Here is a 16232-nt window from a genome sequence, read left to right as displayed (position 1 = left end):
TTTATTCTAAAATAATTACCATCTAGGCAAAATCATCCCAATACCAAGTAAAATCATGGTATGTTATTGGAACCACTTGCGATGACAAATGTTAGTTAACAACTTTTGTGACATAGAGTTGACTTTATCTACTTCTAAAGGCTGAAGACAGAGGTGTTCTTACTCATCTCAATAGGCTGAAGAAGCAAGCAGCTCTGTACACCTTGATAAATCTTGTCCATGCCAATTCCTTTTTTGTTAATAGAAATGTGAAAGTACCAAGATGCCACAAGTATCAAAATTCAGATGGATTTAGATCACTCAGGATTGCAGGGGTGATTCTGTCAGCTGGATGGGACAGGGGAAACTCAGCATAAAGTGAGAATTGGTCCTGAATAGTTGAATGCCAAAGGTGCAGATTAATGCAGAACCTTAATTTGCATTCACAGTCACATTCACAGGGTAGTTTGCACTTTCCCCTCTGGGGGCATTGGCCAACTGTGCAGGAGATCTGAAATGTGGTTGCTGATTCCTTCCATGAATTTCTCCACTTTAGACTGCAGATGGCTCCCAAAGCTATGATGCTTCATTATTTGGAACCAAATTCTTTCTGCATAAACATCTTCTGAAGCAATTGTATACTGCAGTAAAGTTCTGCATAGTACGTGATTGGTAGGTTTCCACACAACCATCTAAAGAGCACTGGTGTAATAAAATTTGGGCGGCGCTGTTTATGTACAAACATACTCAGGAAGGCTGATGAAAGGTGGCTTAAACAAATGAATCAACCTCATTTTGAAAAAAAAAGTATTACAGCACCATGGTCTCCTTTATTTCCAATGTGGAAGCCCTTGCTCAAATTCTGGACAGGTAAATTTGCCTACACTTCTTCTGCCAATGATGTCAGATACAGCGAGATAGATGTCTCATATGCATTATATACTATGGCTTGTAATCAGTGTGTTTATTCCTTTAATGATCTTGGAAGTGTGGCAGTAGCGGTGGTGGGCTTTGTGTCTGTTGTTCCCTGTACCTTCACAATCTGTTGGCTTTAGGGAAATATATCCATCTGACCATTTTGGTATGTTACAGCTGTGTTTGAGAAACGTGATGTTTGTTGTACTTACTGTTAAAATGTAATAAAAACATACTTTAGAAAGAAAAAGGAATGTGGCCCAAAAGCTCCATGACAGCATTAGGTGTAGCCCCCATCTCACCTGAGATGCATAAAGTAAACTTTCTGCTCACAACAAGCTACAAATGGAGACCCTGAAGAACAATACTGCAATAACGGATTATTGTCACTGGATTTCAAAATACAAAGCATAGCTTTGTGTAAGTGTAGCATCCTAAGGGGAATTGTGTTCTGTCTTTCTGCTGCTCCTGTAGGTAGTTCTTGAGCTAATTGTTAGTGGCAAGTACAAAGCAGCAAGACTTTGTGTGTGTTTTGTTACACTTACACTTTCTGCTTAAACAACCTTGCACCTGAGTTTCCCTAAGAAAGGCTACTGTGTTCATTTAAACGAAGCTGAATAATCCTAGCCATGCTCTTGCACTCATGTCCTGCTTTTGGGCTTCCCATAGGCATCTTGTGGGCCATTGTGGGAACAGGGATGCTGGTCTTTATAGACACTTTTTCTAATCTAGCAGTGCTTCTTGTGTTCTCACTATTCGGTTTGTAAGGCATAGAGACCACAAATTGTGCTCTGGGTCTGCAGCAGAGAAATTAAATGAAATGTCATTGACTACAGCTCACTTAACAATCAAGGAAGCAACTGGTGTCTCAGCATTCATATTTTCTAGAGCTTGGTGGTTCAAGGTCAATTCTGGACTTCCTTTCTCCCAGCTATTCGTTTTTCTTTCTTTGTTATACTGCGGCATCTGTGCATCCATTTAAACAGCTGGCAACTGTGTCAGCCCCTTTTCCTTATCACACCTGTCTAAACAGCAGAGAAGGGAACAAGGGGTCAGCACAAGTCTGCGGTCCGTGTTAAGGAATGTTGCACAAAAAGCTCTGCGCAAAGTAGTGTGTTGTCTTTTTGCTAGGACTGCTTTTGGCACTCTGGGATTTGTGCTAACGTGCCGAACCAGCTGCATGGAATTCTCCCATCTGGATGAGTTCTAAAATTTAGTTAATCCTTGACAGAATCATAGAGGAAACCAGAGTTCCAGCTGGTATGAATTTGAAAATGTTCCTCAGAGACATAGTGTTACCAAATGATATTTATCAAAATCTAACCACTTCTAACACGACGTGTTTTAACCTGCACTGACCTTAGTTTATATTCTGTCTGTACTGGGTGCTATGGAGATGTGGAACTGTTCCCCACTCGAATCTATTCAAGGATTGGGAATGGTCAACCTTAAAGTCACACAAAGTTATTGTTAATCTGAAATTAAGTCAATGTTGATTGTCCTATTGTTGATCATCTGTTTACTAAAGTTGTAGCTTGCTGCCTGTCTCACCATTCTCCCCAGTCAGCATTTTGAAAGAACTAACGTCTGCGAGAGACAGATTCTTGAGTTAGCTTACAGAGTCAAGTGTCTGCTGGGAGAGAGCATCTGACTATGAGAATAGAGTGTCACACTGTTAATGTGTTTCATACACTGTGAATTACTGTGGTGTGATGTACTGCTTTCACCTTTCTTACAGAATATTTTGGCTGCCCAGCCATCCCTCTTCTGTTTATAATCACACTAATTTAGGGAGATAGTTGGCAGAGTAAAGACAGGTAGGGAATGGCAGAAATCTAACTCATTCTTCATTAAATTTTATGACTGCAATCTCAAGTCTCCTTGAATGCCAAGTTTCCTGTATAATGTCACAGCCTTGAATGGAAGTGTCAATGTGGAAACTTCAGTTTAGAAATTTTTGGTCAGCTATCCTTGGCTGTTTTATTGTAACAATCCTGAAGAAAAGCTTTTAATATACGGCGCAAGAAGCCAAAGTTTTCTTAGAAGTAATTTTTAGTGTTCAAGTGACAGAGTTATATGAGATTCTAAGAATGAGATGTATGAATGGGAGAAGCTAAAGTATATATACATCTCTCTTTACAAACTATATTATCCTATACAGAATATAGTATAGTATTCTTTTCGTGCCATGAGCATTTATATATTTCCTGGTTCATTCTTGATATGAAAGTTCAATAGCCAACACCTAAATATTATTTGCACCATGTTCTATTATTTGTTTCACTTCCTGTATGCTTGGTTCAGTATAAAAACAGGGAAAATAATGAAGTTGAGCCCAATTGGTGCACTAACACTCATTAAAGGGCTTTTGATCCAGCAGAGACATCCACTAACAGAAGAGGAAGGGAGGTGAGTTTTTTTTTTTTTTTTGCCAGTTTTGCTCTACACCACACAACTTTTCATACCACCTTCCACCTTGTTTTGTAGGGTCCCTCAACTCTCTGGCGCTTATTTTCAGTGTGGGCTGCAGTTTGGAAGGAGAACTGGAAAGAACTTCCTTGCCTCCTCTTCTGCTATCAGACACCTCCTTCCATGAGTGCAAGGGTACAAGGTGGATTGCATCCTGTACAATATAAAAATATTTTTTATGGAGGTTCTTGAGTTACTGGTCTCTCAACATAGAATCTAGGACTGCTGGACACACCAGCTAGCAAACCTGCTTCCACAACTGATTATGTCATCATTGCTGCACCCAAAATACTATATGAATCAAGCGAAGTACAGAGACAAAGGGGAAGAATTAGAGACCACAGGAAGCAACTGAATAAGCTATTGACAAATCTCCTTTTGTCTTGGTTTCTGTATTTTTTAAAGAAACTTATTATGCAATGTGAAGTGTCTCCTGCTAGCTGTGAGGCCTAGAAACCTTTGAAAAAACTAGATGTTCAGGTTCTCAAGTATCAGTGGGAGCTAAGAGAGCCTTCGTGAGTTGTTAGTTGACACAGTTAGTTAGTTAGTTAGTTAGTTAGTTAGTCAGTCAGTTAGTTAGTATACTGCCCTTCATCCATAGATCTCAGGGCAGTCCACCACATAAAAGTGCAATATAAAAACACAAAATACATGATAAAAACAAGCCTCCCACCATCCAACTGAACCTCCCTGGGAAGAGCATTCCAGTAACGGGAAGCCACTGCAGAAAAGGCCCATTCTTATGTTACCGCCCTCTGGACATCTTGTGGAGGACGCAGACATTCAATAAAACAATTATAGAATACAGTCCCATTTTGATTCCAAGGTTTATTGTGACAGGTGAATCATACATGCCTTGTGATAATATTAGATCTTTCATATACAGTGGTACCTCAGGTTACATACTTAATTCATTCTGGAGGTCTGTTCTTAACCTGAAACTGTTCTTAACCTAAGGCACCACTTTAGCTAATGGGGCCTCCAACTTCTGCTGCGCTGCCGCCACACGAATTCTGTTCTCATCCTGAAGCAGAGTTCTTAACCTGAGGTACTATTTCTGGGTTAGCGGAGTCTGTAACCTGAAGCATATGTAACCTGAAGTGTATGTAACCTGAGGTATCACTGTATACAACAAGGACTCTGGGGAGACATACAAAGTACAAATCTTCATAACTAAATGTGACATTCTTAGCACATAGTGAGTAACTTTTTTGTGAGAAAAATGACTGCATTATCATGTGTTCAATTAGAAGTGTTTTAAATCAGGGGTGAGGAAGCTGTGGCTTTCCAGATGTCAGATGCCAACGCTTATCCTTCTCAGCCAGTGTTGCCATGATGGGAGTTGTAGTCTGGCAACACCTAAAGTGCTTCAGGTTATCTACCCCTGTTTAAAAGAAATATATTTGATTAGACGTTGTGTCCTATAAATCTGAGGGTACCTGTTTTTTTCCATTCTCCCTATGCACATTCTGGGTAGCCCACATAATCATTTTACCAATAAATGATGCCACCTTCTCTGTTTTAAATTCTGTAATACTTTGGGATTCACAAGACCACATCTATCTGTCTTAAAATGAACCTGATGGAAGTCACATAAGGTCTGCAGAATATATATTTCATATGATATATGCTTCCCTTGGGCAATGATCCATATTGTCTGTATTCTACTGTTAGCAAACATGAATTCAGTAAATGATAATGATGACATCTCACAGCATTCAGTGCACTTCTTTGTCTCTGTAATTCCCCCTCCCCCTTCCATAGTGGGCACATCTTCAAAATATGATTGTCATTATTAGGTTCTCTTAGTCATTAGCTTTCCTCTTAAAATCCTTTCCTTATCAGTCAGGACCTTCAGGGGCTGCTTTGTTCCTTTGTTATAAATTCTCTCCAACATCATCTGGTTTTGAAGTCTCCAAAACTGGAGGCTGTAATCTATTATGTCCATCACCTCCCTCCTTTTTATTGTGATGTCTTAAACATAAAACCAGTAATCCAGTGTAATAATATGGCCAGATTGCTGTCCGTTATCACCATGGTTATAGGTCACTTTCATCTTTCTACCAGTTTTTCTTCCATCCTTACATGTTTTCAGAAATTTTATGGAGTTGGATTTTGTTGCGCTCACCCATCAGATCTCATATTTTTGTCTCCAGCTGGCATTTCTAACCTGTCTAGAGCCTTTGGTATTATTTCTCTTTTCTCATTTATGTTAATAACACTCTGCAACTTAGTGTGCTCTGTGGATTTCATTAGTATGCCGCTAATCCCATCTTCCATTGCATTAATGAAGATGTTAAACAAAATCAGAGCTAGCATCAATCCCTACGGCACCCCACTAAACTCCTGTCCCAAGTTAATATGTTGGGATTTTTCATTTAAACTTCTCTTATTCCCCTGGCTAGTTAAAAAATGTTTATATCCATGCTGATTTAAATTATTTTCTTCAGTGATTGTATCATATACTATTAAAATCCAGAAGCTCTTGCATTTCTTCTACTCATTAGTTCCAGAATTATATCTTAACGTGCTGTCAAGTCTGACTAGCCTACTATTTTATTTCTAACACTGAATTCTTTATGCCTTAATGTAGTTGGTACTCCTCTTCTCAGTCTTCATTGTCTGTTTAAAAATTGGACACATTTATTTATTTGTTTAGACTGAAACTTTAATTAATGTTTATTTTCATTTGTATATCACTCAGATCCTTTAGGAGGAAATACACACAGCCCTAATTATGCTTTAAAACTTTAGACAGTTTATAGATTCTGCCTTAATTGGTTCTGTAGTGTTTAAAGTCAGGTTGCTTAGTAAGTGAATAGGATCAGTGGTCTTGCTTTTTTGAAATAATGACTTCTCACTGTTCTGTCATGTGTCACTATGTTTTGGCAGAGAAAGACTTGGTGCATCTCAGCTGAGCAACTTAAAGCACATTCCATGCAGATATATGTAACAGCACCTTGATGGCTTTTTTAAGGAACAGCAGCTTCTTAACAGGTGTTTAGGAGTGGAGAAACAGGGTGTGGGTGGTGGTATTTAATTCCTTCTGTTTTTCCATTACAACTCTCCAGCCCTCCACAGGAGTTCCATATAGGGACAAAAGCATGTTTGGAATCCTGCAAGGGAATAAAATGGCAGCCAGGTATGGTGGAAGATCACCCTGTCAACATGAAATAACTTATGGAATTCACTTTTGCAGTCCAGATCCACAAAGAATTGGATTGTTAGATGAATCAAAGTTTAATTGAGGAGTTACCCAGGGAGTAAGGTTGAATAGCATTAACGTGTATGACTGGAAGCCACACTGTGTCTTGAGTTTGGATCTGCTTTTGGAATGTTTACCTGTGCGCTGAGCATGTACCTCTTTGGATACTCACACTTGGTGCTGCATGTAGGTTGGGTTTCCTTTATGCAGCAGCCGGTTGTACCTCTGATAGAACAGTGCTGTGCACTTACTGCTTTCCCAGGATCACCACATATCACTACAACAATCAGCTCTGGTCACTCTTAATTCAGATTCAGGGATATTCATGTGAGTTAATTTAATTCATGAATTTTAACTGAAACACATATTTTTCATATCAAAAGAGGCTCAGATGATTGGGTCAATTCACATGTAACATGGTTTTGAGGACCAGGAGCACATTGCAGGATTGAACAATCTCTTGTGGGTCCCCCACTCCCATGCTCAGATTCCTTCCCTCTGTTTCTTGTTTAAGCAGACCAGTGCTTGCCTGGTTCAAATGCAGTAACAATCTAGGAAGGGAAGGAATTGAAGCAGAGGAGAAGGGTCCTAACAGGCCATCAGCACTTTCCAGTTGAAAACATTTCATACAAACTGACCCACAGATGTGAATCAAAAATATTTAGTAGAAAACCAGTTTTTTATACTGCATGTCTAATGAAAAACAATCTCCTTGTTTTCCAAATATAGGACTGTTTTGGCTATTTCACAGGGAGAGGAGAAATGATATTATTCAGTTCCTATATCATAAGTACAAAGCCTGCACGTGACATGCTGTGAATCTGTACATCTACCCCCCAAAGCAGAACAAAACACAATGGCAAAACGGATTCACACATTCTTAAATTATTGAACATGCCCCAATTATTTAAGTAAAAACTTTCTGAAAACTCTGTTTGCCCTGGAAAGTTCAATAAAAGATTCCACATTACCAAATGCAATTTCATTGCCATTAGCTAAATACGAGGGACGTAGGAAGAAGGAATTACCATATATTAAATTAAAGGCTCACCACCTTAAAGCTGTAATCCCTTTAGAAAAGATAATTTCTATCTAACTTAATCAGCAAGAGGTCTTTATTGCCTGAAGTTTTAATTGATTTAAACCCTCTATAAGGTCAGAGGTACACATGGCTGACCAGAGGCGGCCAATTAACACATTGTCAGTTGTGCTTATTTACCTTGACTGAACTGTAATGTAGGGCTATTTTTTGGGGAGGGGGTAATCAGTACTGCTGAATCTTCTGTGAACTTTAACCTCTTAAAGTGCAGCAGTCATTCAGATAGCAGCGTGTAAGAACAAAGGTTTAGTTTATTGTATATTGCCCCCTTTTTATTTTAGAAACAGGTGAACTGGGCAAATGATATATATTGTCATTTAATGCCTTGGTTACTTTTGTTTCAGTTTATTTATTTTAAAATGCTGGTAGTGATAAGCCACTGTTCATAATGTAAAAAATGTTTTGATCATATAGCCCAGTGTATATCAATGGGCTCTATTCCATTAAATCCAGCAAATACTATTTGCACTTAAATAGTCTTAGGTCTTTCCATGTGTTTTGCCATGATATTACTTGCCAAATCTACAGAAGCAACATCTTTATTTTAATACATTGCCTGTAAACCATAGTCTATGTGTGAACCAGGCAAATGTGTCAACAAGAAGCAAGGAGTATGAAACTTCCATTACTACTAATGACTAGGTCTTAAATGTGGCCCAAACTATGTAGAGCAGAGCTTTCCAAATTGTGTGTCGCGACACTTTGGTTTGCCGGCGTGTCGTGCAAACGCTCCCTGTGCTTCTCTCTCGGGGCTGGAGGGGTTGCTTTAACCTCTGGTTTGCTAGTAAAACTGAATTACTGTGCCGTGAAATGATACATGTCTAAAAAGTGTGTCATCAACATTGAAAATTTTGGAAAGCTCTGATGTGGAGAGCTATGTTCATGGAATAAAAAGAGGCATGAGAAGAAAATGTTTTGCTGAAAAAGCATGTGTTGCACACAGGTGAGCAACATGAGTCTTTGTGGTTTGTTTCCATAGAGAATATGCTGGTGATACATTTGCTGGATATAAAATATTGGCAAAGCAGACCTCGTTAAGAAGGCTGCTTGCCTTCACGTGTGGGCTACAGAGTAAAAGTTGAAAACCTAGCATTATTTATTAAGTTCTTTGGCACAATATGTTGTGATAACTCCTTTTGTATGAAGTTCACCAGAAAGTTCTTTTTTACCCCCGTAAAAGCTGGGATTACCTCCTTGCCAATAGTGTTATTTCGGATGCCCAGTCCACTGTAGGCAGTTTGACATACCCCAAGGGATGTGACTGTCCCAACATGGGAGGCAGTTGGAAACCCTTCCACCCAGCAGTGCCTCCACACGCAAGTCTTCGTGGTTGAAAGATGCTCGTTGATTGGGTAGCCCTGGCAGCCTGGAGTCTCCATGGCAGTGTCCACCCAGAATATCTACTTGGACTGGTGAAGTTAGGCAGGGAAGAGAAATGAGAAAACAACAACTATGGAAGTGTACTTTTGAGTTTATGGTCCCCAAAGCATCTCAAATGAGTTTGCTTCTGTTTGCTTCCTCCCAGACATTGACAGTCTGACCTGCCTCCCCCCCCCCCTTTTCCCAGCTTTCTGTTCCCCCACAGTCAGTGGCGTAGCGTGGGTTGTCAGCACCCGGGGCAAGGCAAGTAATTTGTGCCCCCTAACCCGTGGATTTGCGCCCCCTAACCCTACCCCCAGATGTTGTGCCCGGTGCGGCCGGGCCCCCCTGCACCCCACGCTACGCCACTGCCCACAGTACCTTGCCCTGACCTCTAGTGCAGGTGGATGGAATAGATTGGTTAACTGGACTCAGCATGGATTGCCAGTTCTGGACTAAACCAGTAACTGAGGCACACTGTTTTTTTCTGAATTAAAGCTTGGATCTTGCCTGTCTGAGGACACACTCCACAGTGCCCATGTGGAGGTACAGCAGCATTATATGACCCCAGAGGAGGTTGTCCATTGTGCCTTAGTGTGAGATGCTGCACTGGCCATGCCATTTTGATGGGGAGCGGGCATGCACTCTCAGAGAGACAGGGTGGAGACACCATCAAGCACAATTGGAATGCTCAGCTTATGAGGCAGAGAGACAGGCTGCTGCCATTGGGTGCTGCTTGGAAGGAGGCATGTTGATATAAGTTCATTGATTAATTTATTGGTATACTCTGCCAGTTTCCCCAAGGCACGCTAGAGCTCCCTAGTTGTGGTTTATCCCCCAAAAGGACCCTTCTGCCTTTTATGGGGAATGAACTTGTTCTAGTCTGTCTTCACCTGGCCAAAACAAAGCTAGGGAGGCAAATGCTGGCTTCCAGAGAGAACTTTTGAGACTGGACAGAGTTGGGTTTTCCTAAAGCTTAGGCTGGATTCATGGGCAGTGAGCACTGGGCACATTTAAGGAACCTAGCAAAGCTTGAGGGATGTGGCTGTATGTAGCCAGCCATGATGTGTAAAGAATGAGAAAAGGGAATTGTTTTCATTAATTGTGAGGCTTACTCCCCTGAATAAGCCACGTCGCAAGAGCTCCAAGGCTTTTGCCAACTCTGGAAGGGTTAACAATGCTACCTTTAGACCAGCCTGACCTTGTCTGCTTGAAAAAAGTGTCAAAGCTGATAAATTTACTCATACAATTTGCATATATTTAAAATGAAGCTGTCTGTGGAGAACCGCTCCTGATCTCTGCCTTTCTCCCCGTAGCTCTGGGACTATTGGCAGGCTGAGCCACGTTGGCTGGGGAAGTTTCTAAATGGCCATTGTCAGCTCTGAGAGAGAGTAGTCCTTTATTTACTTTATGTCGTTTTGTGAGTGAAATGCTGCTTTTGCTTCCAGGAATGCTTCCGATTCAAGGCTAGGCAAATTTTAGCCTGGCGCCATAGCCGGCTGTTAGCACTTTGTGTGTGCCCTGGCCCTTGAAGCGCAGCTATGAAAGTGTTACTTTACGGAGGCTTTCCTCTGCTGTCCACCCTAAAGGATATGTCAAAATGTGCAAAGCACCTACAAAACATATTGGCACTTGCAACAGCTAAATTGGAAAGCCAGCATGGTATAGGGTTGGAAACGCTGTAGACTGGGAAAATTCAAGTCTGCACATCAGGCCACCAGCATCTTGAGACAGTCTCATGTTGCTTTGAGGTGGTCAACTAGACTGGTGTTTCCCAACCTTTGGTCTCCTGCTGTTTTCAGACTACAATTCCCATCATCCCTGACCACTGGTCCTGCTAGCTACAGATGTTGAGAGTCATAGTGCAAAAACAGCTGGAGACTCAAGGTTGGGAATCACTGGGCTAGACCTACTGGAGTGATCTAATATCACAGTGGAGATCACCTTGACCAGCTCAGGGAGGCTGCTGGGCAACAAGGTGGGCACCACACCAACAGCCTCCCTAACTTGTCTCCATAACCCAACCACAAATGTAGGCTCTGTAGAACCACCCCTAGGTGGAGCAATTTCCTAGTGCTAATAGAATTAATCGTGATGGATTATTGCAACATGTCTCCTCCACCACTTGAGTCTAGGCTGGTGCTGCACCCATGTAGGCAGAACAGGATCAAGTCAGCCCCTTCCCCAATTCTCCTACCCAGGTAAACCTTATCATCCCACCCTTCCTCAGTCATGCCACCTGCTGCCAGCCAATGGCATGACCATTTCTGGTGGGCACCCTTCATTCTGCCTCCCTCCCAGACACATTCTCCCAGGATGTGCCCATAAAGTTCCCTGAAGACAAACCCACTACACCTCTCATCCTCCCCTCCATCTTCACACTCGGGCAAAACCACTTCCTACCACCACCTCACCTCTCTATAGTCAACTCAACGAAGAGCAAACATAATATTCATCCTACTGACCTTGCTTGGTGGTTGCACGGATTGAAAGTGTAGGGAAAACTATGTTGACTAATCTGGGCTCCTTAGAAGAAGGTATACATATATAGGTGAAATAAATAAATAGTGCATGTTTTGGAAACAGCACCCCCTAGCGTCAATTTGTAACACCTGAGAAGCCATTTTGTAAAATGGCTGCTATGGGGAAACTAAAGTGAAATCTGAATTGGCCTTATACCTTATTCTGGGCTGTGTCCAGAACTGCAGCTCTGCTCCTACAACAGACTATCGGTCAGACAATGCCATTTTCTTACCCAAACCACTGAGTTGTGTGCTTTTCTGTTACCTTTCACTTTGCCATCTTAGAATTTGTAAAGAGACAAAGTATTATTTCAGAAAGCAAGGAAGATATCTCAGAATCGGTGCCAAAAGTTTTGCCAGTTTTCTTCAAAGCGCTCTTAAGATTTGTTTACAACTTTTGGGGGGGGGGGGCAACTATATGGGTTAATTTTACCAGAAGTATCCAGGAGATTTTTAAGACGGTGTTATCTTGGTACATATTTCAAAACACTGACAGATATTTTATCAGTAATTAGTATTCATATTATGTCTCAAACAATCTGTTCAAGAATAGGGGAAATGAACTGGTTGAACAGCTCTTTCAAACTGATAATTAATGTTCGGGGTTGGGGGTGCATTTAAAATAGAGGTCAAACAGGAAGTTATTTTTTAGTGGAATAATGTAAATGACCTGCACTGGGGATTCGCCTTGTCTATTGAGTTAACTTTGGTAAAAAACCCTTCTTAAGAAATATATCACCCTTCCAAATAATTTCTTCCTGGATTCATTGCTCATCTTGTCAATATGCCACTTGATAGCTGGCTGGACTCCCTTGTTCAATGGCACATATTTTTAAATAGCACACATCCTCCCTCCCCACTCCCACACATACAAAGACCATTTGTTCTTTTTAACAAAAATATTAATTGCATTTCGTTCTCTTCCATTTTTTGGGATATATATAGCATGCAAAACAATATTTTAGACATCTTAAACAACTTAAAAATATAGTTGATGGGTGTCAGTTGATCTATTATATTTTCTCTTTCCCGCTGCCTCCCCCTCTTCAGCTGCTAATCATAGAATTTGATTGCCAAATAGTTTTAACATATTCTTCCAATAGCTACATGTGTGAGTCTTCTGTGAGACAGAGGCAGTTTTATAAGGACAGATTTGGAGTTGCATATGAGTTTGTCACATGGTTTGATTGCCATGTCTTTGAGGACATCAGGTTGTGTTTTTTTTAACACACATTCTGCAAATAATTCCCCCAAAATAATTTATGCTAAGATAATTTGTATTATGATACAATTCCAAATGCTGATCATGATCTTTATAGCCCATTATGGCTTGAGACCATAATTTGTGAAGGGCTCTATTACAAATGAACCTTCTGGCCATTAACGGAGGCCTTTACCTATTCTGTCTTCCCCTGGTGTCCATTTGTATGGGGACATGGCGAAGGATTTTCTCGATAGCCATGTGCAGGGAGGCTCATTTTTATTGTTTAATGGGACTCTTACTCTATGAATGGGAGTTTCATAGAGCCATGTGCAGGGAGGCTCATTTTTATTGTTTAATGGGACTCTTACTCTATGAATGGGAGTTTCATAGAGCCATGTGCAGGGAGGCTCATTTTTATTGTTTAATGGGACTCTTACTCTATGAATGGGAGTTTGAGTTCAACAGCAGGAGAACAAGCACCCTGAATCGAGTCTAGAAGTGAACTGGTAACCAGTAAAGATGGTGAAGGATCAGTGTAATGTAGCATTATAGCTTGGCTCTGGTGAAAGCCCTGGCAGCTGCATTCTGAAACAACGAATGTTTCTATACCATTTTCAGAAGTAGCAATCTATGTAAATTACAATATATTAATCAAGCCTGGAGGTGGCCAAGGCATAAGTGACTGATGCCGGATCCAGTTTCTCCAGAAAAGGGTGTAGTTGGTATATAGGATAATAAAACAATGACAAAAACTCTAGGCTGTTATCATCGCTACCACAACATGGGCATCCAAGAGTTGGGCTATACTACAACTGCCTCAAGCCTGTCAGATAAGGCAGTAAAGGTAGAAAAATAAGTGAAATGTTATTTGTTTATACCTCAGTTCATATGAATATTGTGTGAATGGAATTTGCATAGCTCATTTAAATTAAATGCAAAGTAATGCTTAATCTTATGCAAATTTTGCAATATATGTGTATAAAAAGTACACAAATCACAGACAAATTAGCATTGCAAAACTTTTCAACCCTAAACACAACCAATGGCTCTTTAAAAAATATTTGTGAGATTGTCTTATTCGCTGAGGGAAGGGAGGGGAAGAATTACTGTTTGGAGCCAACGTATCACAAGGAATGATGGTGACCCTGGTGTGTCTGCCTTAAATTAATGAGAATTGTTGCTGACTAGAACATGTCACAGTACCTCCTCACCCTACCCCCTGTTTTGTGCACTTGCGAGTTGACAGGTTGTAAACAAATTTGCTTGAAATGTGACACAATCTTTTATTGATACCTTGGAAATATTGTGACTTTGTGAGAGGTTAAATTTCCATATTTCTAGCCTTACCTGTTCAGTTCATTGCTGATTTGTCTGAAGGTGATTATGCATACATGGACCTCCATGTATTAACTTTCCAGTTCCAGCTTATTACAGTGCTGTACTTTTTTATGATGCAGCTAAATCCCTGTCAGAAATGACCTTTACTCTGGTTTTCTTGCTTCTTTTGTACGAATGTTAAGAGATGATTTTGCAATATCCTCTCACGGTGAATGTAGAAGACAATTTCACCACTTTTCTTAATGTTTTCCCCCTATTATTTCTCCTCTCTTCTAGGTGGGAGATGTTCTCTATTGTGCGGGGCAGATTGCCCTAGTGCCGTGTACGCTGCAGCTTGTCAGCGCAGGCGTAGAAGCAGAGGCCTTGGTTTCCTTAAGCCACGTTGAAAAAGTCCTCAAAGCCATGAGCCACAATGCTGAACTCCACCATGTACTTATGGCAAACTGTTATGTAACTGACAGCAAGTACATTCCTGTCGCTCAAGCTGCTTGGCAGAAGAAATTAAGAGAACTTAAAAAGGTATATGTAATATCAATTTTCGTTCCCCTCCCCACCTGCTTTGAAAATAACAGTTTGTTATTTTCCTCCTAACTTGAAGTCATATCAGAACATTCTCAGTGCATTTCGTTGGGGTTCAAGTAAGACGGATATAATAAGGTTTGATTGAGCTGTTTTGTTCTGGCTCATAAGTGGCTGTGCACGATTGAAACAGAAAATTGCTTAATAGAAAGATATATTCATCACCAAGTTTGTCTTCATCCCCCAAAGCAATAACTGAAAGAACCAACTCCAGCTGGAAACTTTTTGAAAAGTACAGTATTTAGTCAATGTGCCCATATCCCTTTCTTCAGGAGGGTAGTTTAGTTTCTCATCATGCTTTATGGATTCTGCACTTATTTACTTAGATAACTTCAAAGTTTATCTTTTGCTAACAACGTTTCATTTTATTCTGAAGAAGTTTTAAAGTAGTAAGTATCTGGAATGGCGTGGGACAATGGCTGGGTCTGTATCAGGAAGGGGAAATAAATGAAAACAACAACTCCTTCAGTACTGGATCTCTGCCCCTTCAGTCTATTAAGATTGAATCTTATGACATTCATAACAACTGGGTGTAGATATAGAGGGTTGGATCCAAAGGTTGTGCAAGCAGAACACAATTGTGCAATCCATCTTTCCACATCCCTCTTCTCCCTTGGAGCCTCCTGTGTTCCTCAAAAGCCTCTTTGGAAGGTCATTTATACCCCTGGGAGGCTGCAGTTGAAGGAATTGGCACCAATTGTGAAAGTCTCGTCTCAAGTAATGGATGAGAGCCAGTAAACTGCAGCTCAAACCAGATAAGACTGGGGCTTCTGTTGTTTATGGTTTGGTAACCTCTAGGTTAGATTATTGCAAGGCATTATACGTAGGGCTGCCTCTGAAGACAATTTGGAAACTTCAGCTGGTGCAGAATTCAGCTACCAGGTTGCTCACCAGGGCCAAACAGTTTGAGCATATACCTCCAAACCTGTCCCAACTGCACTGGCTGCCAGTTTGTTGCCGGGCCCAGTTCAAAGTGCTGGTTTTGACCTATAAAGCCTTAAACAGCTCAGGACCGCATTTCCTCAAGGACTGTCTCTCCCAATATGAACCAACCTGGACCTTGTGATCATCATCACCCTTATTTGTTTACCTCCTCCTTTCACTCATCTTGCCATTCATCTTCCCAGCCGAGTTATTCTTCCTAGCTGGTTGAGATGCTCTGACTCAACACCTTTGAACATCAGAGGTTGAGCCCCGCTGTTCCCGATACACTGCCTGACTTCTCACTCTACAGCTTTCTGGAATGCAGTCTCTGCTGACAACCCAGACACACGCCATCCTGTTGCACATAAGTTTATTTTGCACCTAAAGCTTCCTTTCAGGCTTATTTGACCATGAATTTTAGAAAGTCTGTGGAGAGCCCTCTCCTCCATCACCATTCTCTAGGCCAGTGATGGCCAGACTTGGCTCTCCAGCTGTTTTGGGACTACAATTCCCATCACCCCTAGCCAACAGGCCCATTGGTCAGGGATGATGGGAACTGTAGTCCCAAAACAGCTGAAGGGCCAAGTTTGGCCATCACTGCTCTAGGCCAACCCTGTTGCACCTGTAAAGGGCTTGACT

At 41.1% G+C, this 16232-nt stretch overlaps 1 protein-coding gene across 4 annotated transcripts in view; it reads left to right on the top strand.

The window, feature by feature from the left end:
• DPH6 (diphthamine biosynthesis 6) overlaps window positions 1-16232 on the top strand; it is a 239730-nt gene that overhangs the window by 156619 nt on the left and 66879 nt on the right. For 3 of the 4 annotated variants that reach the window (XM_081208461.1, XM_081208458.1, XM_081208460.1), the window contains exon 13: window positions 14367-14609. The exons of the other annotated variant lie outside the window; for it this stretch is intronic. In XM_081208461.1, the coding sequence (XP_081064587.1) occupies window positions 14367-14609 (243 nt within the window). The remainder of the gene's footprint in view (window positions 1-14366; window positions 14610-16232) is intronic. 4 annotated transcript variants of the gene reach the window in all.

The sequence above is a fragment of the Podarcis bocagei genome (genome assembly GCF_964188305.1).
Source record: "Podarcis bocagei genome assembly, chromosome: 1".
Classification (NCBI taxonomy): domain Eukaryota; kingdom Metazoa; phylum Chordata; class Lepidosauria; order Squamata; family Lacertidae; genus Podarcis; species Podarcis bocagei.
This window is presented reverse-complemented; position numbering and strand designations above follow the sequence as displayed.